Here is a 27,763-nt window from a genome sequence, read left to right as displayed (position 1 = left end):
GGAATTTAAAATAAGCCTGTATTTAGCTTGTAGCTTGATCCAAGACCTTCTGCTGGCTGAGTCAAGCTTTGTTATATAGAGACTCACTGCTGCTAACGCTACTCATAAAATACAAATTTTCAAGAAGAAGAAGTTTTTATTCATTTCTTAACTGTTAAACAGAAAAGTGCAAACTGATCACAGTGACAACCAAAGCATGTTGTTAGGGTAACAAGATATTAGACTTGTTTTATAAATTGACTGCGTGGGGACAGTAAAACAAATATTATTCTGCTGATCTGGAGCATTCAGGTGACACCAGTCACCCAAAAAAATTCACCCCAAGGTCAGACCGTGCAATGCTCAGACAAACTATAAAATCCTAAGAGCTACATCTCTGACTCTACAGTGACCTCAGCTATTATGTTAAATGTTAATGTTCATGAGTTGCATCCAAACAATCAATAAGACTTCTAGAACAATATCCTTAGACAGATTTTACAGGAGATATTTAGCCATACTGCACAAACACAGTAAATCAAATACAAATACATCATATCAACTGACAGACACAGTGGTGGAGGGGTCATGATTTGGGTTTGTTTTATAGACACAGGACCTGGACACCTAATTTAGTCACCCATCAAGTTTGCTGTGTATCAAAGTATTCAAAAGTAAGGCCCTCTGTGCACAGCTGAAACAATGTTGTAAAGAGGAGTGGGCCAAAATTCCCAGTGATGTGAGAGACTGATAAAGTCATATAGAAAATGATTTATTATTCACCCTCTTGTTTTATGATTTTATTAAAATTTAGAAAAAGTTTTTCTTTCTTTTTTTCTTTTCTTTTTTTTTTGTTTAAATTTTTTTACTTCCTTTAATCATCTGTCTCATTCCTCCAGAGAAGCAGTACACAGTAGCTGACTGCAGTTTTTGTCACTGGTAGAGATCATCGTCGCCTTCATCTCTGTACAGACTCGGCCTCCCAGATCCAGAACCTTGACTTCCAGACTGGGAACCAGTAGCAGAAGGAAACCTGGGTGGGGAGAAAAGAGTTTCAAGTACAACTAAAACAAGACTGGCTTGTCCACAACTACACGTTTGATAAGCATGTGCACCTGAAGTTTCCAAAACCTCGGCTCTGTTGCAGAGTTTGAGCAAACATCTCATATTTGCGTATGTCATTGTCACTAACAGAGCGACGGGCAAATCGCATCGCCTCTTCAAAGTGGTCCTTCCTGATCTCTGGGACTGGATCAAAGTCCTCATCCTGCAGTCAGAAAAAAAGAAAACAGATAAGGATTTCATGCAAAAATAATACACTGTGTGTGTGCGTGTGTGTGTGTGTTCCCAGTCCAAAGGCTGAAAGTTACAAAACACACAGCCGCCCTTTAGGGAACGTTTTATCTCCCACAGTCTCTGTCTGTACCATGCACACACAGCCTGGTACAACTTTGAGATGTGATTTGTAGAGATAATAAAAGAAAGCCAGAGAAGCCCAATTAGCATTTTCTTCTATAATACATTATATTTTGGTGTAAACAAGCTTGAGCAGCTGACCATAGGGACGCCTGGTCTGTTCTGCCTCTGACGCTCAGCCTTGATCTCGGCCTCTATTGCCTCACGGATGGCCAGCTTACAGGCCCGCTGACAGATCTCTGTCAGATCAGCTCCAGAAAATCCATCTGTGATGCCAGAAAGGTATTCAAGATCCACATCCTGAAGACAAGAGGAAGAGGAAACGACAGAAACTAAGACACTGTAAAAAATAACTTCTGTTTCTGTACACTCCCACAGTGGGTTTTAAATCAAACAGTGAAGATGTGATTGAAGTCAAGGGATTCAACAAAAGTTGAAGCTGTTTAGGAATTTCAGTCATTTTTATCCACAGTCTGCTCATTTTCAGAGGCTCAAATTCATTTGACAAACTAACATAATTGTAAATACAGGGATTTTTCAGAATAATGAGGAAAAATTCCAAACGCTTGCACCAATGGGAATCAAATGCTGTGTTTCCTCTCTAGAGAGGCTGTGACAGGCCTTTACTGAAGCCACATTCAGTTGCTATTTTTGTGCCTTTAGTTTTGTCTTCAGTAACTGAAAAGCGTGTTTTCAGGTTCACAGCATTTAGTTGAATCTGAGGAGACACTTGAGATTTCATCCTGGTTTGATCAGCAGTCACATCATCTATAAACACTACAGTCGCAGTTGTGCTGGCAGCCGTACATGCCGATGCCATGATGGTGTCTCCACCATGTTTTACAGATGACGTGTTACGCTTTGGATTAGGAGCTGTTTCTTTCCTTCTCTACACATCATTTTGGTACAACTCAAGCTTGGCTTTACCTGTCACAAGATATTTTTTTCCAGAAGTGGATTTTATATGTCTTGTGGCAAAATCTAATCCGACCTTATTCTGGATTGTAATACGTGGTTTGTACCTGGTTGTAAACTCACTTGATTTCCATTCATGAAGGCATCTCTTGATTGCAGACTTGCAATAATATGCTTACCTCTTCTAAAGTATTCTTGATTTGGCTAGATGTTGTGAAATTGTTTTTCCTCTCTCCAAAAGTTGATTCTGTTCGTCTGGACGTAGCGTTTTGTGGGAGACTCACACAAAAATTTACTTTCCTGGATGATTGAGAATGCATCAAGATGTTTTTCCTCTCAAACAAGGAAATCATTCTGATCATCCACTTTATTTGTCTTCTCTGGTTTTTCAGGGAATTTGTTGTTGACCAGCACATTCAATTTTTTGAAAAATGCTTCAGATGGTTGGTTTAGCTGCTCCTAATCTTTGGTTTATTTTGTTTTTCAGTCTGATTATAGCTGCCCTCACTTGCCTCAATGTCTCATTTTGTATCTCATATTGATGGCTCTAGTGAACAAATTGCAGCGTCACCACTTGGAATCACCTACAGGTCTTTTATCTGGTTAATTTGTCATGGAATACTCAGGGAGCAGGACTCATCTGGCCACATAACTGCTTCTGAATTAATTGTCCAATTACTTTTTAGCCTGCAGTAAAGGCCTGGCAAAGCGTATCAGGGGAAAAAACACATCATTAGGCGAGGTCCGTGGACTTTAGACTTAAGGCAGTCATTGAAAGCAACGCATTTTCATCCAAGTATTAATAGCAGTTCCTATATTTAAAATTATTTTAGTTTGTCTGATTACTTTTGAGCCTCTGAAAATGGGGGTCTATGCATAAAAACCACTGCAGTTTTGAAACTGTTAATGCAATCTGTTGGTTAAACACCCTAAATTAAAGCTGAAAGTCTGCGCTTCAATCACACCTCGATTGAGTTTAATATCCACTGTGGTGGTGTACATGGGTAAAATTAAAAAAAATGTGTAATTTTACAAAACTTATGAATCTAACTGTATAGAGCAATTGGTTTTTGTATGTGTGTATCACCAACTCTTGCAACAGGAGATTTGCGTAGATTGGCTTTAAGAATTGCTGTGCGAGATGGCTTATCAGGCAACGGGATGTAGATGAGCTGATCCAGACGACCTGGCCGCAGAATGGCTGGGTCTATGATGTCTGGCCTGGGATGATGAGAGGAAGGATGAAAGTGAGAAGAAAAGTCCGTAAAGGGTTTCATTTATTAACATCTGTACGATACAGACACGCAAAAATGTGTGCACCTGTTTGTGGCACCGATGATGAAGACGTTCTTTTTGTCCGACATGCCGTCCATCTCTGTGAGTATCTGGTTGATGACTCTGTCAGCTGCACCACCTGCATCACCTGCACCGCCTCCTCTAGATTTGGCGATGGAGTCCAGCTCATCAAAAAACAAGATGCAGGGGGCTGCCTGTCTGGCCTGGAGGCAGAAGGAAAAGGTCAAGAGGTCAAGAAAGGTTAAAGTGTAAAGCCAGAACTACAGATTTGATAGAGTACTTTAGTCTGTATTGAGCTCACACTTTCCTCTCTCCACTCTTACCTTATCAAACACATCCCTAACATTTGCCTCTGATTCTCCAAACCACATGGTGAGCATCTCAGGTCCTTTGATTGAGACAAAGTTAGCTTGGCATTCATTGGCGATGGCCTTAGCCAGTAGGGTTTTCCCGCAGCCTGGAGGGCCGTAAAACAAAACTCCACGAGATGGGGTCATTCCAAACTTCAGGAATTTGTCAGGATACTCAACAGGGTACTATGGTGAAGCAAGATGAAGATTCACAGATTATGGATTGAGCTTGTGTTTGTAGTATTGTGGCAAAATTAATGCATGAGTGTTTCTTCCACCTGAACAAGCTCTTGGAGTTCTCGCTTGACCTCGTCCAGTCCGCCGATGTCCTCCCAGTTGACCTGAGGCACCTCTGCAACCGTCTCTCTCAGAGCTGATGGGTTGCTCTGACTTAAAGCCCACTAAAGTGAGGCGATGTTTGGTAAAGAGATGCATATCTATTCATTTATTAATTCCTCAAGAAATATTGATATGCATCTCACATTCATGTTATATGTTGTTCTTTCACTCAATTCTTATAGTTCTACCAACACAAAGAGCTAAATTCATGTGCATTCATGTCTTTTGTACCTGGAAGTCATCCATAGTGACAGCCATTGAGTTGAGCAGGTCAGCGTCGATGGTCTCATCCTCCAGATCTATGAGGGTCATTTTCTTCCGGATGGCTTGCAGAGCAGCTTCTGAGCACAAAGCAGCCAGGTCAGCACCCACATGGCCATGGGTCTCTGTGGCAATCTGGAGTATTTTAAAAAAAATCACATTAATATTAACATACTAAGTATCAATCAAGCAAATAATATTTATTCATATAATTTTTTTACTGACAAGAATCAAAAAGGGATTTACAGAAGAAGAAAATAGCACATAAAAGTATTAAATCAGTTAAAAGGAAAACAAAATTTAAGGTTCAGAAGTTTAAGTATTTGGTGAGTTTGCTTATATCACCCTAACGTTCAACTATATTAAATTTAACTGACCCTATATTGATAAAAATAATAATAATAATAATAATTTAAAAGAAATAATTTGAATAAATATCATTAGTTTGTTGCATAGATTCCTATATCGCCCCTTCTCAGAGAAGGTTATGTTTACAATTGATATTATAATGCATACGGTCTAATAAAAATTGCAACACTTACAGCAACAAAAGGAGGCATTGTCAAAATGTTTGATTTCATATTTAATTACAAATTCCATTTAAAATTTCAGTTTTATTTCAGTAAAAACTGTTATAAGGAATCATCAGAGTCTTTACATTTATGGGGAATACTCTAATTAAATGATACTCTCTTGCCATAAGTTCAAGCTGTATTACAAGAATATCAAAAAGACCTACAACACCTAAGGATCCTTAATCATCTGCCAGGGCAGGAGGGCCAAGGTGGATCCTTGGTAGAGAAATGCATGTTTTCATCCTGATTAGTTTATTTATAATTGCAAAATAGGACACTGGCCTTGGTACAGGATGTGCTTCTTGTTGCTCTACTTGCAAAAAATGCTCACCTTAACATTCTAGTGGTAATTTTTAGACTTGTTACCAGTACAGTGCTATAAGATATTAATTTTGTTATCAGATCAGCTACTTTCAGCTGTTCCCTTAGTCAGGAGGCTTCATCACGGCAGAGAGCTCCACATATGTAATTTAGCAGATTTTTACACCCTTCAGGGATATTTCATCTGATTGGTAACTGTGTGTAAACTACTACACTATGAAGCCACTAGCTTTGGTATAATGTTCACAAACTCCACAATTTAAAAAGTTGTTGGCTTTTTTTGCTTGAGCCTTTAAGGTGATTGATGAAAAAATAGCAGATTTATTTATTATTATTTAACTCACCATTTCAGTTTTAATTTTATATTAAAGCATTCATTCATTTTCCACTGGCTCACCCTCTCCAGATCGACATCTTGAGCCAGTTTCATGTTTTTGGTGTGGATCTGCAGGATCTCCAATCTACCAGTCGAATCTGGGATTCCAATATCAATCTCACGGTCAAACCTGCCTGGAAAGAAATTGCAATATTTGTAAATGTGTGTGTGTGTGTGTGTGTGTGTGTGTGTGTGTGTGTGTGTGTGTGTGTGTGTGTGTGTGTGTGTGTGTGTGTGTGCGTTTCTCCTAACCAAAGCGTCTCAGAGCCGGGTCCACACTGTTCGGTCGGTTTGTTGCAGCCATGACAATCACATGAGCTCTTTGCTTCAAGCCATCCATCAGGGTCAGGAGCTGGGACACTATACGCCTCTCCACCTCGCCATGAGTCTGTACATACACACAGACTCACACGTGGTCAAAAACATTTAACTGTTATTTACATGGACACAGGAGAACAACGGGGGGTTAGGTCACTCCCGTCTTAAATCAGCACATTTTTAGAACATTTTCTGCTTGACCAACTCGGATTTGCCTAAAATTGTAATGGTCCAAAAAAGGTCCACTGACCCACCTTCAGGCCCTTTCCACGCCCATTGAAACTAACTAATTTTTCTTTGCAATGTGAAGAGTTTTTATTAGTTTGTGCTGAAACATGAGACTAGACTTTTTTCATATTTTAACTAGCCAGTATTCAGAAATCCAAACAGTGCTTTAGATTTCAATGTGCAAAAGACCATTTATACACACACACACACACACACACACACACACACACACACATATATATATATAAACACACATACAGGTCCATGCCGATTTGTGATGGAATGATAGTAAAGACTTGCTGAAAGCCAGTTTTCTGCAGACACTGATCTGACCAAGCAGAAACAGGTTTCTTGAATTGTCCCCTCATGTTTACCTTCTCTCTCTTGGGAGCAATGGCATCCAGCTCATCGATGAAGATGATGGCAGGGGCGTTATTCTCTGCCTCCTCAAATGCTTTTCTTAGGTTGCTTTCTGACTCTCCGGCCAGCTTACTCATGATCTCGGGACCTGGTCACAGAATGATACTTTACAAACATCTCCTGCACAGGACTAAGAATAAGAGAACCACTATTTACCACTATAACCTCCATCAGGTTCTTGTTATTCAGCTGACTACATTTTAAAAGTTTTTCTTGAAAGGTCACTAGTATTCTTTGTTGCAGTTATTGGTGTGTTGTTAGTTTGTTGCAGATCTTGCACTTTATGTTGTATTTAATGGATTTTCAATATATGACCGCTACCTTGGCAAGAGATGTGATCTCAGTGGAACTTCCAGGTTGAATAAAGGTAAATAAATAAATAAATTCCCCTCTTAATTTTTCTCTCTGTTTATTTTTTTAAAACGTTTGTTGTTTTTCCTTTTTCTATTTACTGTGCATTTCTGTTTTACCTTTCAAAGAGGGTTCAATCCATCTCTTGGTTAACTGACACAAGACACTCAACAGAAAACGAACTGGAGCACAGTTTTTACAAAAGTAAAGAATTGCAAAACCATATTAACTCAAAGTTTTAATTAATTTATTACTAGTATTTTTTGTTTGTTTGCTGCATTTATTTGCATAATATTCTGCTTTGTAGAGAGTCATTTATTTCCTTCTGTGCTTTAGATTTTCAGGCCTCAGTAGACAAAAGTCTCACCATTGATGAGGAAAAAGAAGGCACCAGTTTCATTTGCTACAGCTCGGGCCACCAGGGTCTTTCCTGTTCCTGCAGGGCCGTACAGCAGGATACCTCTGGGGGGCTGAGAGAGAAGGGAAGAACATACCAAGTAATGCAAAAAGATGCCATGTTAAAATGGAAACAATCACTATTATTGGTGGCTGGGATGATAATTTGTTTTTGAACTGCATGTGTGTGTGTGCATGATACCTTAACTCCGATAGCCTTAAACAGTCCTGGGTGTCTAAGAGGAAGCTCCACCATTTCTTTGATCTGGGCCAGCTGCTTCCGACAACCTCCAATGTCATCGTAGCCAATGTCATTGAGACTCTCCTCTTCATCCTGTCATGCACCAGAAAGCCAGACAGTTTATTACTGTATGTACTGATTAAAAGATGAGGCGATGAGATTTCTTTGGGTATATCTTTGCATCGTCAAAGGTCCCTTTAAGCCATTTTTATAAATTTGATAGTATCCTGAAACAAGAAAGTCATTTGTCCTGAGTCAGACGTTCGGTTCTACAAAAGAGACTTCTTTTTACTGGAACAGGAAGAAATCGGATGGGATGAAAGAAGAATGAATGTCACACTAAAAAAAAACTGCAGAAACCTAAATAAACCCCATGTAGTCACAATCTTCATCTAATGTTTAATCTAAAAAGTATTTGGGGATTGTTAGTTCAAAATACCTAAAACTGGGGTCAATACAAGCAAACAGAGAGATTCATGGAGTTGCTCTGTAATATAATTTAATATAGATGTGAGAGAAGTGAGTCGTAGCTGGAAATAAGTGAAAGTATATGTCTATTTTTGATGCAACAAATGAAGCAACAGTTTATACAATGAACTAACAAAAAATTAACAAATCTGTGAGAAGAATATTTACTAGTTTAATTTTAAATGAGCCAAAATGCAGTCTGATTAATGTTATTTATTTATTGTACAACAACACATTGCCAATATGATACATGCAATTTGCAGTTTCATAAAGGACTTTACAGTATAAGCTCTACAATCTGGAACAAACTGGTGCAATACTTCTTGCAGTAATTCTCCAGATAGGAGAATTTTGATATAAAAGGGTTTTCTTACAGTTCTTTAAATGTTAACACACACTAACATCACACAAAGCAGACTCTTTAATCTCTCACAGACCTCTCTCTTAATTGGCTCTCCCTCACAGTAGATGACTGTGTCAGGGGCAACGATGCAGTGAGGGCTGGGGTCCGTCTCCACCACCTTGAACTCCACAGCTCGCATGCTTCCCCTCACCAAGAAGATGTCACCTAACAATGAAAAGGAGAAGCCACTACATTCACAGCAGCTTCTTGTGCTCTTTGAGTTTCTGTTTTATGTTATAATGTGACCTCAGCTGATTTTATTGCGCTATAACTAGCAGCTGAGGTGTTGCTGTACCTTTGTGCACAGGCCGGTAAGCCTCCAGAAAGTACGGTTTGAGGAAAACATCAAAGAGGTTCCCTGATAGGCCTTCAATGGTGTCATCTATGGGGAGCACGTGGATCTTTTTCCCATACTTGATATCAGGACAGGCATGGATACTGTAATGACATGCACATCAGCAGACACCTGTGGATTATGGTAAATTCATAGCTCCACACTACACTCAAAGCCACAGGCATGAGGTCCACTGCACCTGATGACGTCACCAAGCCGGACACGCAGGTTGTTGCGCGTCACACGGTTCATCCGAATTCGTTCATCTCCACAGGTGTCATCCGTCAGGACGATGCACACTGTTTGCCGTCGTTTCCGCCCTCTCAGCACCACGGTGTCTCCTCGGAAAAGCTGGAGCTCCTCTGTCTTTCGCTAATGCAAACACACACACTCACACACATAAGCCTAACAGTCTAACAAGAAGACAAACAGGACTCTGTGTGGCTATATTTACACCTTACACACACCTGTGATAGGCTGACAATGCTGCTGTCTTCACTGACAGCCTCATCTACAATGAGCCTGTTTGGTCTATGCTTCTGCTTCAGGATGGCAGTGGAGTAATCTTCTCCCTTTGGGCTTCCAAACAAGAGACGCATTATGGCACTCTCACATGTACGTGAAGCTCTAATTTCCTCATGTGACTCTGTGCTGTATTTAGAATCTGTGTGGCTCTGCACATAGCAACTATTTGATTTCATAAACATGAAAATATTATTTGATTATCAATAATTAACTGTACAGGAGTTTTAACATTTTTATGATCTTGAACAGCTGCACTGTGATTTCTCATTATTCAAAGTTTCATGACACAAAAATCCATATTGGATAAAATGTCTTTACTCCTTAAAATATTTTACTGCATATTGAAACATGCATGACTAAGCACACACACACACACACACGCATGCATACACAAAGTTACTGTGTGCATACGCAGCTGTTTCACTCACTCTGCTCCTCCTGAGCCTGGCATGACTGCTCCTCTTTGTCCTGTCACACTTTAGATTTCCTTCAATTTTTCACCCTCAGAGTTCACTCCCTCACTGTCTTCTGTAGGTGTTTGCCCTCGTAGATTCAAAAGTTGATCTTGTGTAGTTCTAATCAGCACCGAAGAGCTCAGATTTCCCTCTGATCTGACCAGCGCTGTTCAGGTTTTAGTCTTTCTGAAGCTCTGATATTTTCCCAGCAGTCAGAGTCCTTTTTCTTTTCCTCTGTTTTCTTAAAGCAGCATGTTTACAGGAGGTGCTGCCTGCCTGTTTATCAGCGGAGGTATAAATATGTCCATCTACTTCTCTGTCTTATTATAACCCCAACATGGGTGGACCCATACACACACTTTCACACACACACTCCCTTGCACACTTACCTTGGAGAGTGTCCCAGAACAGATACAGTGTGATATTTCCTCCTCCTCCTGCTACTAACCAACAAATGCAAGAAGAGCTGAGCGAGCCTCAAATGCTGTGAAATATTTATGGGTCACAATAAGTTCTGCTTTCAAAAGAACTGACATATCGTCCTTTTTATCTCCTGGACGAGTCCTCTCTTTTCTAAAACCATTGTCCTTCGACTCCTTGTCACCGTGACCGAAGTGAACTGCTGTTGTGCTCCGGCTGCTCTCGGCCGTTGGTGTATTTATGTTTAGTACACACATACATAGACACACCCTCTCAAGGACACTCACAAAAACACCACCACAGCTTGCAAACAACTGAGCATTCACTCACTGTGGATTCTTTTTATTTTTTATGTTTTATTACTAAATTGTTTAAACAAATGAAAGGAAACAAGCTACAAGGGCTTAAACATACTGTACATTCCCCCTGTGAGAATCAGGACTCGAGCTGTTCCCTCCAACAGATTTAACGAACAAGAAGGAAATGATGTTAACAACACATCGAACACTTTCTTCTTTCTAATGGTAATAATCTTTCAAACACAGTTATTGGAAAGACAGTGAGAGGTAGAGGAGGTTTAAATGCACAAAGAAACATTGAATCTGATTTACGCATCAGTGTACGTTGAAATGTATTGGATATGCTGAAAAAAAAAAAAAATAAGACAAAGAAACAAAATTACAGTTTTTTGTATCATAAACATGGAATGCATGCTGTTACAATACAGATGGAAATAAATTATGTGACAACTGGACACATTTGGTCGCCTTTTGTCGTTATCAGTCAATAAAAGCCATTAAAAAATGCTGGTGGCATGAGATCACTTGATTGATCGACTCAACTTTACCCACAACATCTCTCAGTAAATAATGTAATCTTAGTAATTAACAATCAGCCAAATGGGTTTTAATATATATGTGTGTGTGTGTGTGTTAGTTCAGAGGTGATTTATCGGCTGATTTCAGTTCAATTAGCCAAACTTTACTCTGCAGCTGGTTTCACAGAGATATTTAGATGCTTCATAGGTGTTTTCTACATTAAATAGGCCACAGAAGCAGTATTTTCTTCTTTAATGTTGACTATCAGTAATATCTATAGGAACAAAAGAAGTAAGCATGTCTATAAGACTTGAGCCTTTGTTATGTAAGTAAAGCGCTTTTAGTGTTTCTTGCTCAAATTTGGGATTTTTTATCATATGTTTTTTTACATCGTCCATCAAAATGCACTGTCCCTGTTAAAAGTAACAGTCAGGTGTTTTCATAGACCCAGGAAGGCAAAAGATTGAACCAGCTGCCTGTCCCTTCAAGCTTTTCCTAGTTATGTATGACAAAATCAAAATCTATTTACTAAATATTAAAAAGTAACTTCCAAGTGTAACTAGCTAACAGAAGCAACTAACAAAGTTAATATTACCTTAAGTATGTGTCTGGAACTGACATATAATACACAAATAAATAACCTACATTAAATAAAGACATATTTAGGACCAATAAAATGTGTGTGTGTGTGTGTGTGTGTGTGTGTGTGTGTGTGTGTGTGTGTGTGTGTGTGTGTGTGTGTGTGTGTGTGTGTGTGTGTGTGTGTGTGTGTGTGTGTGTGTGTGTAAGGCATGCTACCTTTTGCTGCTACATCCTGTTTTACTTTTATCTTACATTGGTGTTGATTGAACAGCACTAAAGTGTTTTCAAGACATCGAGCGAAATCATTCTCAACGATTAAGCTAGTACGCTAAAAATACCATACAAAAGACTTGATGATCTGACATATGCTGTCATATTAAAGAGGAAGTTCATACAGAAATCGAATTGAAATATTTTTTTCTCTGGTGTCTAAAGCCATAAATATTTGGATGAATATTGGGAACAGTTAGAGAGCTGCACACCACCACAGAAGATTTTAAATCAAGCATTGAAGATGTGACTCAAGTGCAGACTTCCATTTGAGGGGTTTTAACAAAAGTATTGTATTAACTGTTTCGCACACATTGTTATACAAAGCCCCTGATTTTAGAGGCTCAAAAGTAACTGAATAAGAAAAATTTAAAAATAAGGATTAATTAAACTACTTTTGCTGGAAACCTTGAAGTCTAGAACCATTGGACATTACCAAATGCCTACTGCAGGCTAAAAAGTATGATTGTGATCAGATGAGGTCTGTTCCCTTATTATTCCATGATAAATACAGCTGATAAAAGCCCCTGAAAGGATTGCATTTAATTCTCAATGAGGTCCAAAGCGGTGTTGATGCAAGTGAAGGAAGCTATCATTAGCCCGAAAAAGCAAAATAAATCGAAGAGTGTTTTAATATTTGGATGAAAACTGACATCATCAAATGCTGCATTTACTTTACTGTTGCTCCTTCAGTTGCTCTTTGTGGGTCTTTCTGCCACCATTTTTATATTTAATAACTAAAAACATGTCAGGTGACTGTCTTAGCCATTGAGGAATCTCACATTTCTTTACCTTGAGAAACTCTTGGGCAGCTTTTGCCCTGCACTTTGACTCACTATCCACTATCCATCAAATTGAATGGTTCTTGGATCAGTTTCGAACTTTTGGCTGAACCTGAACCTCAATGCCTCGCACACTTTAGAACTAATTCTGCCACTTCTATCAGCAATCACAATATTAATAAACACTAGAGGTCCAGTTGTGTTGGCAGCCACACATGTCCGTACCATTACATGCCTTCACCATGTTTGACGGATGATATGGTATGGTATGTTTCTGTCTCCATCATTCTGGTTTTTCTTTGCAATATTTCTTCAGAACTGTGCAGGCTCCTTTAGATACTTTCTGTCTTTTACAAGATACTTTTACTCTGTCATGAAATAACGAAGATAACAGCATCACCATAGAAGTGCCTGTCAGTCAGTTGTCCAATTACTTTTTAGCCTCTGGAAACTGAGGACTATGTACAAAAATAGCTGTTATTCCAATTTGTTTGTTAAAGCTGAAGGCCTGCACTTCAATCATGTCTTGATTTCTTGATCTAAAATCAGTGAGGAGGCGTCCAGAGTCCAAATTTCATTCATTTGGAATAATTCAGCAGTGACTCAGTGAAAATAACAAAAAAAAAAATCCAATCACTTTGCTTTTGGGTGAGCAGTTTCTGTTAGGAACAAGTTTCTTTCTACTGAGCTACATCCATCAATCTTTTCAATGTGACTACAAAAAGAGCAACTATTATCCCCCTCAGCTGAGCTGCAATATCTCTTTTAGTAATAAAGTACTAAATAGTTCCCTTTAATTGGATTTGAGGATGAACTGTCTTCAAGAAATCACAACATCTTAACTCTGGTCCAAGATGTCATGATAACTAAAGATACACTTAAACACTTTTAAATACACTTAAAAATTACACTCTTTGTGTAAATCATCACTGATGAGCAGATCACTCCCAGTAGATCGATCCATTTAGTTTGTTTAGGAAAAAAGCTCTCAGCTTACTCATAATTTCTATAAAACTGGACCTACATAAGACAGTTAAACAGTTCTGTGTGACATGTGATTTTAGGTGTCTATTAAAGAAGTAAAGTCTGATGTAAAGCAAATATCAAAGTGTATCTCTGTAAAACCAGCATATAAGGTGGTGATGCATAGCCCTAAGCAGATTTAAAAAATACTTTTTCCATATGAGATATTAAGTTACACAAAATCAACCAGCTGATAAGCTGACATGGTCCAAAAGCCTCTCAAACATCTTAGTCAGTTTATTGCTTTGACCAGCAACCATTTCCAAAATTTCCATAACCCTGCACAGGTTTTGTTTTAAACATAGAGAACAATATAAAGGTTCATCATGCCAGCCATCATCGGCCTACTTCAGCTTTGGGAATGTCTCAAATCCGGTCAACCTCTAAATTCTTTGCTGTCCTTTTCAACATGTTCTGTCTATTTGTAGAAGGAAAGGTACACACCAACAAGAACATTCTCAGATCATAGCCCAAAAATGCAAATGACCCCTTCCCCAAGTCCCAGAAAAAAAACATACCGCTTTCAAAATGTGCATAAAAAGCAGCATGAAGTGACAGCTTAAACCAAAACATTTTGCACAGTTTAATCAGTACAATTGCAAAGTGCTTAATTGTTGTTTGTCTTAAAGGAGAAATTGCATGGTTGTTTGAAAATCTCTGCTCTACTTTCTCCCTCCGACACTTGTGCTCTGATAGAAAATCCTTGTTGTCTAGAAAATCCAGTCTCATTTCTGATGTCAAGAGGCAGGAGGATAAGAAACAACAGTGTGTGTGTACCTGTGTTTTTGTGTTTGCATGTGTTGTGTGACATGAGATGAAAAGTGAAGTGTATTGTACTGTATATCATGCATGCATTTTTATACTACGTTAGCTATATGTAGATACAAACACAACAGTCTGCTTGTATTTGATTCATGCTGTTAGCAGTCGTCATCCTCAAAGTGTGTTTTCTGCAGAACCTTTACATGACGTTCATAGATCTTGAGGGCGGGGCCAAGTCTGATTGACAGGCCAGTCAAAACATCATTACGCTGCATGAGGAGAAGTGACTTTCCATCGATTTCCTAATGAAGAGAGCAAAACAGCGCATGCAGGTGCATGTTGATTACAAGTGTTTAAAGTGAAGCGCAAGCCATTGAGCTTCTGTATGGTGCACTCTAGTGGCAACTAAGGAAGATCACAGCCTTACCTGGGTCCTGAACGCAGCAGCCTGCTCAGGGAAACCCGCTGCTGTGAAATAACTGACAACATCTGACACTGTCCAGTTTACTGGGCTCCCATTGACGCCCTCAGACTTCATGAGCCTGCAAAAATAACACAGTTGGTCAAACAGAAAACATGCAGGACGCGACGTTGAAACAGTCAATTTTAACAGTTATAGTGCTGCCAGATTTATTTTTCCTCTCTTTTGTAAATTCTATAGTGCATAGCATGACTGCAGAAAAACTATCAATGCTTTTTCATTTCATAAAACTGGTAGAGAGCTGGGGCCAGAGATCTGGATCACTTTGTCTAACCTCGCAGAAGTCATTCACCTCTAGTATGCTATGCATTGACTTCCTGTGTTTCAGTGATTACTTTTGTGTCACAGTTGGTATAATCATATGTCTCACTTTATTTTAAGTGTATAATGTAATCAGGGAAGTGCTTATATTGCACTACACAATATCCTGTGATTAAGTGCTTGGTGGTGATTAGTTGGATATTAAGGTTGAAATTAAACTCACACAACTGTTAAAATATTATAACTTTTTTGTGTCCTGTCTGCAGATTGAAGCTAAGATCTCACAGGTTAAGTACAATTGTTTAGTTTTAATTTATGGGTGGTCACATCCATATTGGCTGAAAAGAGTCCATCAAATATGGGCAAATATCAAATATGACACTAAACAAATGTAGGATGTTCTTCACATGAAAAATAATGTGAAAATGAAAGTACACCATCCTTGAGTTTCAGGGTTTTTATATATTATAATAAATGTCACCTTGTAGAACCACCTCTGCCACATCACTGTCAAACAATTTTAGCCAGCTCTTCTTTACAACGTTGCTTCAGTTCAATGAGGGGAGTTGTTTATGCACAGCTCTCTTAAGGTCCCACCACAGCATTTCAATCAGGTTGAGGTCTAAACTTTCAGTGGGCAATTGGAGCACCTTCCTTTTCTGTTTTTAGCCATTTTTTGTAGATTTGCTGCTGTTCTCATTGATCATTGTCCTGTTGCAAGATCCAATTTGGGACAAGCTTTGTCTGTCAAACAGAAAGTCTCCTTTTAGGAGAGCATCCTAACGTACGGGATAACATCATGGTATGCAGGGTGCTCAGCTGCGGACAGGAAAGTACTGCAGAGGGTCATCAACACAGCCCAGAAGATCACTGGCTGCTCTCTGCCCAGCCTGGAGGTCACAGCAAACTCTCGGTACCTCAGCAGAGGTCACAGCAAACTCTCGGTACCTCAGCAGAGCTGGCAATATCATCAAGGACCACTCTCACCCCAGCAATCAACTGTTTGAACTATTACCGTCAGGCCGACGGTACAGGTCACATAAAACCAGGACAAACAGATTCAGGGATAGCTTCTTTCCCAGAGCTATCACTGTAGTAAATAAGCACAAAAACAATTGAACCTATTCCATACCGTCACTGTCATTATATTATGCTGCTATTCATACTGTCATTATATTAATGCTGCTATCCTGTATATATTGTACATACTATTGTTTGAGTACTTACGATTGTTTTTTTTGTACTTTTTATATTTTACATTTATATTTATTATTGAAACTTGCACCAAGGGAGTGGCACTCCAATTTTGTTGTACTCTGTACAATGACAATAAAGGCTATTCTATTCTATTCTATTCTATTCTATTCTCATGTTTCACTCAAGAATACTTTGGTATACAGAGGAGTTCGTGCTCAACTCAATGACTGACAGATATCCAGGTCCTGTGGCTGCAAACCAAGCCCAATTCATCACCCCTCGACCACCGTACTGACAGCTGGTCTGAGGTGTCTGTGTTCATACGCTGTTTGGTTTTTTCTAAATGTGACACTGAACATTACGGCAAAACATCTCCAGTTTAGATTCGTCATTTTTCCAGATGCAACTTTGCAAACCTAAGCTGCGCTGCCATGTCCTCTTTTAGCAAGAAGAGGCTTTCTCCTGACAACCCTTCCAAACAATCCACGCATGTCAGTCTTGTTCTAATTGACTTGTAATGAATTTAACATTAAACATGCTGACTGAGGCCTGTAAAATGTGAGACGGAGTTCTTGGGTTTTTTGCAATTTCTCTAAGCATTGAAGGGTCTAAGCATGGAAGGAATTTACTGGTACATCTACACAGACAGACAAATAGATATTTTATGATCCTGCAAAGGAAACTGCTGTGTTACAGCAGCAAGAAAAAGAAAAAAAACATAGTATATTATACAATAAAAACAACATTTTCAAAGGAAAAGTACCAGAGGCCCATAGTGAAGGTCTTATAATGAGAGGTAGTGCAAAAAAAGCAAAAAAAAAAAATCCTAAAAATATAAAACTAAGATTGTACTAAAGTTGACTGCAAATAGCATTAATAAATAATATGTACACAACAAGAAAAAGCAGAAACAAGCTGGGAAGATGGACGGCTGTCTTGAATGTTTTCCACTTGTGAATAATCCTTCTCAGTGCAGAATGATGGACTTTAAAATGTTTGGAAATGGTCTTATAACCCTTTCTGTATTGATGGGCAGGAGCAATTGCTTCACCAAGATCATTGCTGCTGTGTTTCTTCTTTTGCACTGTGTTAACACACACCTGAATGCTCCAGACCAGCAAACTGCTAAAAATCTGCTTTTATAGAGGAAGTCACGCCTTCTGATGATTAGTTAATCGAGTGCATTTGGCTGCCTCTTACCCTGTTAATTCCTATCAAGGTTTACTTAGTTTTCTACACACTGCTTCTGTATTTAGTTATAAATTGTATAAATAACAACACAGTATAATATGTCATGTTTTGTAGCTCATCTGACGTTCTAATTTTAGAACCTGCTAAAGACCAGGTGTCTTTTTAAAGTATCCTGATATTTTAAACCTTGCAATAGAATCAGGGCATACTTTCTTCATCACATGACCTTATCTGAAAAAAAAAAAGCCTTCAAAACAAACAAGAAGTAAATCATCCGGCAGAATTGGCTCAGCAGAGCATCACCAAGAAAACAATATGTGTTAATGTCTATCTAAAATTGATCAAAATATGAAATAAACTCAATTTTATTTATTTAATTTTAATCAGTCAAATGTTACAATGCAAACTGGTCTGTGCAGGACTGCAGTGAGAAATCTGTTGCAGAGTTATTAAAGTTTTGTAATTCATCTTTTTTATTTTATCTAAACAGTTTTTAGTTTTAGGAATAGTTTTCTTGTTTGAGTTTGATTGTTTTTTATTGTTTTGAAGAAAATGACAGCATACAGAGAAGGACAACACATCACTCCAAAGTATTTCAAGAAACTGCAAGACAAGACAGAGCCTGTAAAGAGAATAATGGGAGGTGTAAATGTGAGTGTGTGGGTTTTAGTTTCAGTCTGTTTTCTTTCTTTTTTTTTTACTTGGCAGGACAGTGAGGAGAGTGGGCAGGAAAACTCAGAAAAGAGAGAAAATGTTTGCATTGAAAGACAGTTTGATGAACATTTGAATTCTGAATTCTTTGTTTTGCTAGCATAAAAGCAATTTTTTTAAAAGGGAGCAAATGCCCAAAAAGCAAAGCAGAAATAAAATCTGTATCAGCACCAAATTGATATTTTTAACATATATATTGCTATGTATCGTCAGAATTTCACACAAAGAAGCTGTTGACTTTTGTTCATAGTTTTCTAACGCTTGTGTGCATGCATGCATCAGCATCTGCAACATCTCTACTGTACTCACACTCCACTGCTAATGGTTATCCCTCGTTCTTCAGATCGGCTGGAGTCTCTCGGGGAGGCTGTGGGTGTTAGCAGGCAGGACGACACACCGACCTCTGTCTTGCACTCCAAATCTACGAAGGAGGCAAGTATGATTCCTTGTCGTGAAACCCGAACATGCACTCAGTTTGAGATTATCAATGAAACGAAACTCACTGTTAAAGTCTGAGGAGCTGTGGTTTATTTCATCATGCTGTGTCTGATTCTGTGCATGGACAGGAAAGAAAGACAGGGGTTAAATTAAATGCAAAGAGGGAGTGTCAGAGCAATACAGAGAGAGTCATATGACCTCCGCCTAAAATGAAGGACAAGAGGAGCTAGCAGCATGAAGATGCATCATGACAAAACCACAGTGGGACATTGAGACCATCTGCTGTGGGAGTAAAAATGATGATGTGCAAAGGTATGAAGTGGACTGGGGGGGGGGGGGGTTTGACAAAGCTGATGAGTCACCCTGGTGGAGAACTGAAGTCTGCCTTAGACACCTTTTGTAATAGGATTTTTCTGCCCGACTTTTGAAAGCATAGAAAAGCCTCCTGGAGATAAATGGATGCTTCCACATACTGAATCTCTCATTACTTTAACCAACAAAACTCTGTAATTGCATTTGAAATCACTCCTCTGTTGACATTGTCATTACACAATACATATACACAATACATAAGAAGTGCTTGGATAATAAGTGCTATGTTGAGCATTGCATGGTATATGTTCAAAAAAAGGTATATGCACACATTATGCAAACCACATTTGTGCTGCCATGCTGGAATTGATTAAAAAAAATTTGTTCAGGAATGCAAGTGAATAGCTGTATTTTGGCATCTTTAATTAAAAAAATTATAATTTAATTTAGTGTTTTTTCTGCTTTTTGTAAAACAGTCAATTTTAAAATTTGTGGATAACAACAATAATTAAAAATTCAGTTAAAGAGCATGCACGCAGTGGTGATTAACCAGTTATAGAAACATAAAAAAACATTTTGATAGTTACAAATACCTTTAATAAACCTTACACTGGGTGGTGGTCTAACACATTTTGAAGCAGTGTATATCAACATTCATATACCATATATACCACTGATACCTAATAAAGTCCTTGTCGGGTACTAATTATTTATTTTAATCATTTTCATATAAAATGCCCAGCATGCACACGGCTTCAGTGTTTGGGTATGCTGTTGGAGAGATGTTAGGAGTGTGTGATAAACTGCTGTTTACTCTGATTACATTTTCTAGATCAGTGTGGATCATAGTTAACAAATAATTACGAAACAAGAGTAATCTGTCTGCTACATTTTCTTATAATTTATTTGAACCTCTTGAAAAATGTAAAGTGTTGCTAGAGGCTTCTTTTCTGGCATTCAGAACTCTTACCAGGAATACTCATTTAAAAGCACTATTTTAGTTAAAAAACGTGATAAAGGTATAACTCCCTCACCCAATCAGAACAACAGAACTAATGAAAGGGTCAGAGAGATGTCAGTCTAGCTCACTCTGCACTTACACCCTTTTTAATATTTTGTTCCTCCTTAATAACCCGTTAATCAGCATCAGGCTCTTAATCACATATTGGGCATATCCTGTAGTACAGTGTAAGACATTTCCTGATTGTATAATTATCTAAAGTGTGACAAAGCTTGGCCATTCAACATTAATCATAACGTAATATTTGCTTTTCCAATGAAAGGGAGAACTCGCACTTTTGAGATTTTACTGTTGCAGAGAGCAAAACACTGACTTCTGTGTCAAAAATTGACACAGCCTTCATTTCAAGGATAATCACTCCCATTCAGAGCTGGTTCTCTGATTGTAACCCAGTGACCAAACAGCCTCTTTAGTTAAAGAGGCCACAGTTTGCAACCATAAAGTGACTCATCAGATCAGGAACCCAACTAGAAGCAGGTTTGTTGCTTTTTCAACACTAAGAGCAACAATTTGTCCTCTAGGTTCAGTTAACACAGACTATAATGCGCTGACATGTTTGATGGAGAACAGTAATGGAAAACAAGATGATTCTTGGAATATGCCATTGTGTACCTGAGATTTATTTTTAAAACAACTCATCAGATTTGGCTCAGTGGAATTTTGTTTTTGGAAATCCAGCATGTGTCGCTGACACAAGTATTAAAGGTAGGGCTGTGCGATATGACCAAAATCTCATATCCCGATATAAGAATTCTATCGTCCGATAACGATATAAATCACAAAAATGTAACATTTTCTGTAAATTCTGTGAATCTCGGGCAGCTTGACTTGCGGGAAGTGTTTCCAGCTGCGCGTCGTGTAGCTGGAGTCGAGTGTTTTAACCGATGCATGAAACTATACATTTTTAAACATAAGTTGTAACGGCCGCCGTTTTCTTTGTGAGTATTTATTACACGGCGTGCTGCGGGGAAAGCCTGTTCTAACGTTTGAGTCTAAGGTTGATTTTTTTTTTAGCACCTGGGGGCTCTTTTTTACTTCTCATCCGTAAATAATCTGCTCTTTCACGTGATTCAGTTTATTTTGAAAAGTCTCAACAGGATCTTGAGCTTTATTGTGAAAGGTTTATGTGGAACATAAACAAGCGGACACGCGATGCTGTTACCGTCGTTGTTGCTAACCACAATGCATAAAAACAGGTAAACAGTTTATTTTGCGACACCACGAAACAAAGGATAGCGTAAAATGAAACATAGACATTTTTATATCGTCATCCGATATATATCGTTATATCGAACAGCCCTAATTAAAGGTAACAAAACTTTCTTGGAATGATCTACAAGAATGTTGGAAGTGGTGCAGGACTGCCCAAGGAGGTTATCTTAAAATCAGGTTTAATTTTTTACATTTTTATATACTTTTATATACAAGTTTTGTAACTTCACAATCATGAGTTGTAGTTACATTGTGACAGTTAGACCAATAATACCTAGAAAACCATTTAAATAATAACTTCTACATGCAGTGCAGAAAAAATATAATGTGAAATCTTTAATATTTTTAATTATTATTTTTTATAGTTATTAGTGTCCTTGAATTAAATAAGCAGATGGATGGATGGATGGATGGATATTTATTTGAGAAAGTTCTTTGATGAGTTAAGATAAATTAAATGAAAACAATTAGTGCATATTATTGAGTTTTCTTAAAGTTTGCTCTCAGATTTGTTGCTTGAACTGATCTAACTGTGTGCTAAACTTGGTTTAATAGGTTAAACTGGGGAAAAGCATGAGATGGATTTTCTGTAATTGGTTGCAGGATTTTGAGTTTTGGGGTTTAAATGTTTGTTTCCATTCTCGTACTCTAAGATTTTGATTATTTGTTAAGCTGACTTTGGGATTTCCTGTTTTGATTTATTTATTATTAAAAGTATATTGTGAGTGTTTTTTATTTCAAGGTTTCTACTGATATTTGTAGTAGGAGTAGTAGTAGTTTTCCTTACTCTGATAAAAAATAATTGGCTTGTATATTTAAACAGACTAATAACATACAGAAATTTCCTTAACAACCTAAGATCAGCCACGTAAGTACAGAACTCTGATTCCGCCTTCAGATGATTCCTCCTTCCTTCTTATGAGATGCTAAAAAAACGCTTTTAAGGGAATTGAGAAAAAATCAAATATACGAAAGATGTCGATGAATTAAGGTATTCAAATTGAGTGAAGTCATTGTCATGTTGAAAATACCCCCCAGTTTTGGATGATTTGAGCTTTGTGATATGGCACGTAATCCTCAGAAGGTGGGTATGCCCTTATCATAAAGGGATAGCATTTTCTATGGTTATGTAGGAAAGTTGCAGCAGATCAGCAGTTTCTGAAATACTCAGACCTGTCTGGTACCAACAACCAGGTTCAAAGTCACTTAAATCAACTTTCTTCCTCATTCTGAAGCTCAGCTTGAACTTCAGCTGGTTGTCTTGATTATGTCCACAGGCCGATATGCACTGAGCTGCTGCCATGTGATTGGCTGATTAGATATTTATGTTAGTTGGCAGTTAGACACTTCTAAAATAATAATTGGAAAAATGAGTTCCTGACTAGGAAAACTGAAAAGTCTGAGAAAGTTTTGGCAGATACAAACACTGAGTTGTTGACATCATATAGGCAGCATCATGGAGGATAAAAGTTGATGTCAATTCATGGTTAAAATAGTCCAAATTCACATTTTTTGTTTTTTTGCAAACATTTAGCTTGTAATTTAAGATTTTCACTAATGACCACTCCTCTAGGAAAAGAGCATTACTACACAAAGAATACTTTCACATTTAATGCTCCAGTATATTTGACTTATAATACTTGTGTACTATCAGTCAAACCATTTTGAATGATTGAAAAAACAGAACAAAACAAAAACAAAGTGGACGACACATGTACTTACGCTCACTTGCACCTCCATTGGTATCTGATCAGGGGAACCAGCTCTCTCTTCCATGACTGGACCATTACTCTGTGACTGCGAGGCTCCCTGAACTGGTGTGTCGGGGATGAAATCAAGCACCGGCAAACCTGAAAAAAAAAAGTCAAAGCAAGGTAAAAAGACTGAAGAAAGGAAATTCTATATCTGAAAATAGTTTAATGGTAGCATAGGAGCAACTATTTATGTAATTTACTGTGTACAGTACTGTTAAAAAGTCTTGAGCTACTCCTCATTTCTATATTTTTTACTTCCAAGGAGCCAGACTTCCTTCTGATTTATTAAAGTGCTCTTGAGTCCAGGAAGGTATTTTGAAGGTTCTTTTGGACATTGGTTGCTTTTTCATTCATTTTCTGTCCAGTCCTGGTAACTGGCTATTCACAGCGGACTAGTGTTTTGTTTTTTACGTTCCCTAACACTGACCTAAGTGTAAAAAAAAAGTATAAATTGTATGTGTAGGCACTTTATTACCAGCACCCAGTTGCAAAAATGCATAATGCGTTCCCAATCCTTTAGCTGAATTCACAAAATATGTCAAAGATAACACAATTTCTTTGTGTTATTAAAGAAAATGTGTATGGAGTGACCCAGTGAAACCTCATAAGAAATGGTCTCAGTGGAAGGGTGGTTATCAAGAAGCTATTCTTAAGAAAGAAAAACAGGGAAAGGGCTGATGCATGGCAAATTACATAAGAACTGAACTGAAAATTAGTAGCAACAGGTTCAAATACAGACAGCAACATTACTGAGGCACTGTGAGATCATCTTGCCAGAGACCTGAGCAAAAGGGAGCCAACATCCAAAGAAGAGCTTTGAAATGTCCTTCAGGAAGCCTGGAGAACAATTCCTGAAGACTACTTAAAAAAATAACAGGAATGCTTACCTAAGCAAGTGCAGTCTGTGCTGCAGAACAAAGGTGGTCAAGCCAAATATTTACTTTGAAACGCCTCAGAATTGTACAAACTCTATTTCTATATATGTCTGCAAAGTTCAATAAGTTGCTGCCCACATTCCCATTTTCATAGCAAAACATAAAGAAAGAAAAAATTATTCAAGTATTAAATAATTACTAGTATTAGTTATTAGTATTAGTCTGTTTGAAATTGTTGTTGAAGAAAAATTAAAAACTTAAAAAAGTCCAATTTAAAGTTGGAAATCAGTTTGAAAAGAAAAAAACAAATAACCACTTGAAGGTTTTAAGAAGCAGCAGCCGTGGTCAGTAAAGAGCTATTTAATATAACCGTGAGAATATTACTAGTTCTTTAATGAGGCTGCCTCTGAGTACACACAGCCATTCAGTGCACACACCTTTGCCTCCCTCCTGCTGCTCCTGCTGGGGGCTCTCCTGCTTTGATGCTTTCTGGATCTCAGCATCTTCTCTGATTTTCTCAATGAGCACTGGTTCGGTTGTCATGGCTACCGGGGATAGTCCTCCCTCCTCCTCAGAACTCCGAGTATCCTCCTCCTCCTCTTCTTCCTCGTTGTCTTCCCGTTCCTCTTCTTCACTGGCTGTTTCCATCGGCTCATTCTCCTGGAGAGAGGGTGACGGCGGCTGCAAGCACACATAAAGTTGTATCAGAAGAAACGCAATTAAAAAAAAGGGGTGGGGGTGCACTGCTTTTCGAGATGAGTTTAAAGCTAAGTTAATCGCTCCCTAAGTTTTGAGGGGTTTAAGAGCATATCAGGTCTGCTGAGCTTCTCCGGGGCAGACAGTGCTGCTCATAAACACCCCCCACTTGGAGAAAGACATCAGAAATAACGATAGCCGCCTACTATAGCTAAGTTTGCACGCACACACAGGGTGGAGAGGGAGAGCGCGAGGGAGGAGAGTGCGCTGTCAGAAATGACACAAAGGACTTAATGAAGCAAGAAACGGGAGGGGTAGTGGGACATAAACGAGAAGGCTATAATAAAAACGTTAGAATGGCGCTTTTATTATATGAGTAAACACGATGTCCGGCTGATGGGGCTGAGTCCTCCGTCGGCCTGCGCGACAGAGCAGCGCTCACAGGAGCGCGGCAGCGGCACGTCTCAAGTTTAGACAGACACCGCCTACTGCGCGGCAGGCCCAGACACTCTGCGCTCCGGTGTGCACGGCTAAAGTTTATAGGAACGAAATCAGATGTTATTGACCCGAAAACAGCGAAGTGGAAACGAAATATGTAGGTGCTCGTGCTCGCGCCGCGCACAGACGCTCTTTGGTGCGCGCTCTCGCCCTGGGAGCCGGGGAAAGCCGCTCCGGAGCTGTCTGCTCCTCTCTGTAACCCGCACCTTTTGTGCAGGAATCCGAGCTATACATACACACACAGACAGAGACACGCATTTGGCGAGGCTACAGAGGACAAACGCAACACGGGCACGGTCGCATCCCACTGACAAGCATTCGAGACAATAACGCATTTCCTCAAATGCCCTCAAACACTTTTTGAAACATTGAGGTTTGACGAGAAGAAGAAAAAACGAAGCACACGCCGGGCGACGGAAGCGCGTCCTAATGCTGTGCGTGCGGTTTCAACCCGCGATCATTAATTTATCGGCAATCCATCGAGCCAAAGCTGCTCGCTGAGCCCCGCACAGTCCAGACGTGTCGAAAATATTAAGTTAGCGTTGCCCACCTTTTTCACAGCGTGTTTGTCCTGCAGTGCGCTCTTTGCAAGTCTGTCAGCGGACGCATTCTTCGGCATCGGTTCCTCTACCACCACCCCCCTCAGAGGGAGAGTAATGTTCCCGCAGCGGGTCCTGCGCAGCCTGCCCCTCGCCACCTCTCTCTCCATGACCACTTTGACTTTGCCTCGGGTCAGCTTTTCCTCCGACAGCCGTTCCTGGCTGCTCAGATAGCCCAGGATCTCCTTCAGCCCAAGCGGCTTCATGTGGCCTCTGGTCACAGTGGCTGAGCCCCCTCGGAGGCTCTTCTCGGACAGGCTGCGAACAGAAGCGACTAATCTGTCGCCCAGGTCCGAGTTAGCGTGGTTCCCCGTTGTTTTGGTGCTCCCTCCTCCGACTCGAAGTTTGGGCTTGAGGGGAACAGACTGCTTCTGCCTTTGATTCTGATGAACACTGCTGACACTCCCAGGGCAAGTTTTGCTCTGCGTGTCAGCCCGGGACACAGCACACTCCTTTTCTGCGCTAACTGCACCGGCTTTGCTCTGAGCCGTCCTGCCGCCGTCAGCCCCGCTGTGTGCGCCTGTCCTGTGGCCGAAACCGGGCGACGGGCAGTCCCCCGCCGCCTGCTGTCCTAATCCCTTGTCTCTCGGTGCACTCGCTTTCTCCTCTTTACAGCCGCTCCCGACAGCACAGCCCGTTGTTGCGCCACAACTGAGGCACCCGTTTCCGCTACTCGGGCTGGAGGCAGGCTTGAGCTTTTTGCCGGTGGTGCTGCCTGATGTTTGAGTGTGTGGATCTGGGCTGGGCTCCGAGTCCTCCTCTGCCTCCTCCTGGTCCGTGAAGCTGTGCGCACTGTCGCCGTTGTTGTTCAGATGATCGTGTTTGGTCCGCTCCCTCGCTGCCTCCGCGCTGCTGCTGCTGCTGCCAGCGGCCGTAAACTCACTCTTCTTTCTGCTTTTCCTCTGCACCTTCGCCGCGTTTCGGTACGATATGGACCCCTTGTAGCTAACTTTGAGCACCGTCTGCTCTTGAATCAGTTTTTCCAGTTCTGTCCTGGTTCGGTCCGGGTCTGACCCGTGTCGTCTCCGGACCATTCGACAGATCCTCTCCAGATCCGGACGGGCTTTTCTCGAGCGGAGAGAGTCGATTGTTTCCAGGATCCACTCTCGGTACTTGTTTGGCTCGGACATCTTCTCCTGCTGGTGCGGATGGGGTTTGGCCCGAGTGCGTCTCTTTTTCCTTCTCTGTTGTTTCACAAGTGACGCTGTGTCAAAGCTGGGAAGCCAAAGTGCGATCCCCGGCTGGAGAATGAGGACGGAAGCCTGGCTGGTACGCTTGCGTTCGTTTGCCACATTGTGCGCTTAAGGTGGACCGAAGATGGCGCCTATGGTCTCTGCCGCCAGAGACGCAAATTGCATTTAAGGTGGAATTGACTCGCATTCGCGTGGCTCAGAGCCACGTTCTTTGTTCGCAGTCTTATTCTGATCAGCCTGCGGTTTACAGCAGCACAGTGGATTTCAGCACAAAGAAACACGCACGCAGCCTCCGTCGAGGACACCCCGGGTATTTGCGTGTTATATTTTTGAGCGTTATGGCGAATGAGTGAGCCGCGCGGTCAACAGATGGGTGGATGACGGCTTCACCCCGCATCAGGCGGGAGTGATGGATGTCACCTCAAGACTACGCCAACCTCCCACCGAGAACACTTTAAATACCTCAGCATCCGCTCACTTTTCGGCAAACGTGGAACTTTCACGTTTCAGCTCCACACCCAAATGAGGACGCGGGAGTTCAGGAGAATTTTACAAGTAAAACTTTATTGGAATGATACTCATGTTGCAAAATATTACACTTCGTATTTTTATGTCACCGTTTCCGTGACTTTAGACGCTTCTCTTTGCAGTGTGTGTATGTGTGTGTGTATAGTATGTCTGTGGCGGGGGTTAATATGGT

At 40.0% G+C, this 27,763-nt stretch overlaps 2 protein-coding genes across 2 annotated transcripts; both read right to left on the bottom strand.

Annotated features, from left to right (window-relative positions):
- Positions 1-839: 839 nt before the first annotated feature.
- LOC113023859 (transitional endoplasmic reticulum ATPase-like) lies at positions 840-10,350 on the bottom strand. Its single transcript, XM_026170270.1, has 18 exons — positions 9,941-10,350; positions 9,455-9,566; positions 9,187-9,359; positions 8,949-9,091; positions 8,688-8,818; positions 7,744-7,875; positions 7,513-7,615; positions 6,749-6,882; positions 6,081-6,216; positions 5,850-5,962; positions 4,527-4,691; positions 4,235-4,357; positions 3,930-4,142; positions 3,631-3,809; positions 3,402-3,531; positions 1,537-1,695; positions 1,095-1,246; positions 840-1,012 (listed from the first exon to the last, which is right to left on the bottom strand). The coding sequence occupies exons 1-18, from the start codon at positions 9,961-9,963 to the stop codon at positions 913-915; spliced, it is 2,421 nt and encodes an 806-aa protein (XP_026026055.1). The 5' UTR covers positions 9,964-10,350; the 3' UTR covers positions 840-912.
- Positions 10,351-11,951: 1,601 nt separating this feature from the next.
- On the bottom strand, positions 11,952-27,439 carry samd1b (sterile alpha motif domain containing 1b). The gene is made up of 7 exons (XM_026170269.1): positions 25,822-27,439; positions 24,515-24,758; positions 23,171-23,298; positions 18,969-19,017; positions 18,775-18,886; positions 15,052-15,166; positions 11,952-14,926 (listed from the first exon to the last, which is right to left on the bottom strand). Exons 1-7 carry the CDS (start codon positions 26,998-27,000, stop codon positions 14,783-14,785), a joined length of 1,971 nt encoding a protein of 656 aa, XP_026026054.1. The 5' UTR covers positions 27,001-27,439; the 3' UTR covers positions 11,952-14,782.
- Between the last annotated feature and the right edge of the window lie 324 nt (positions 27,440-27,763).

This window comes from Astatotilapia calliptera, chromosome 6 (genome assembly GCF_900246225.1).
Source record: "Astatotilapia calliptera chromosome 6, fAstCal1.2, whole genome shotgun sequence".
Classification (NCBI taxonomy): domain Eukaryota; kingdom Metazoa; phylum Chordata; class Actinopteri; order Cichliformes; family Cichlidae; genus Astatotilapia; species Astatotilapia calliptera.
Note: the sequence above shows the minus strand (reverse complement) of the source record. Positions and strands in the feature narration are given on the sequence as shown.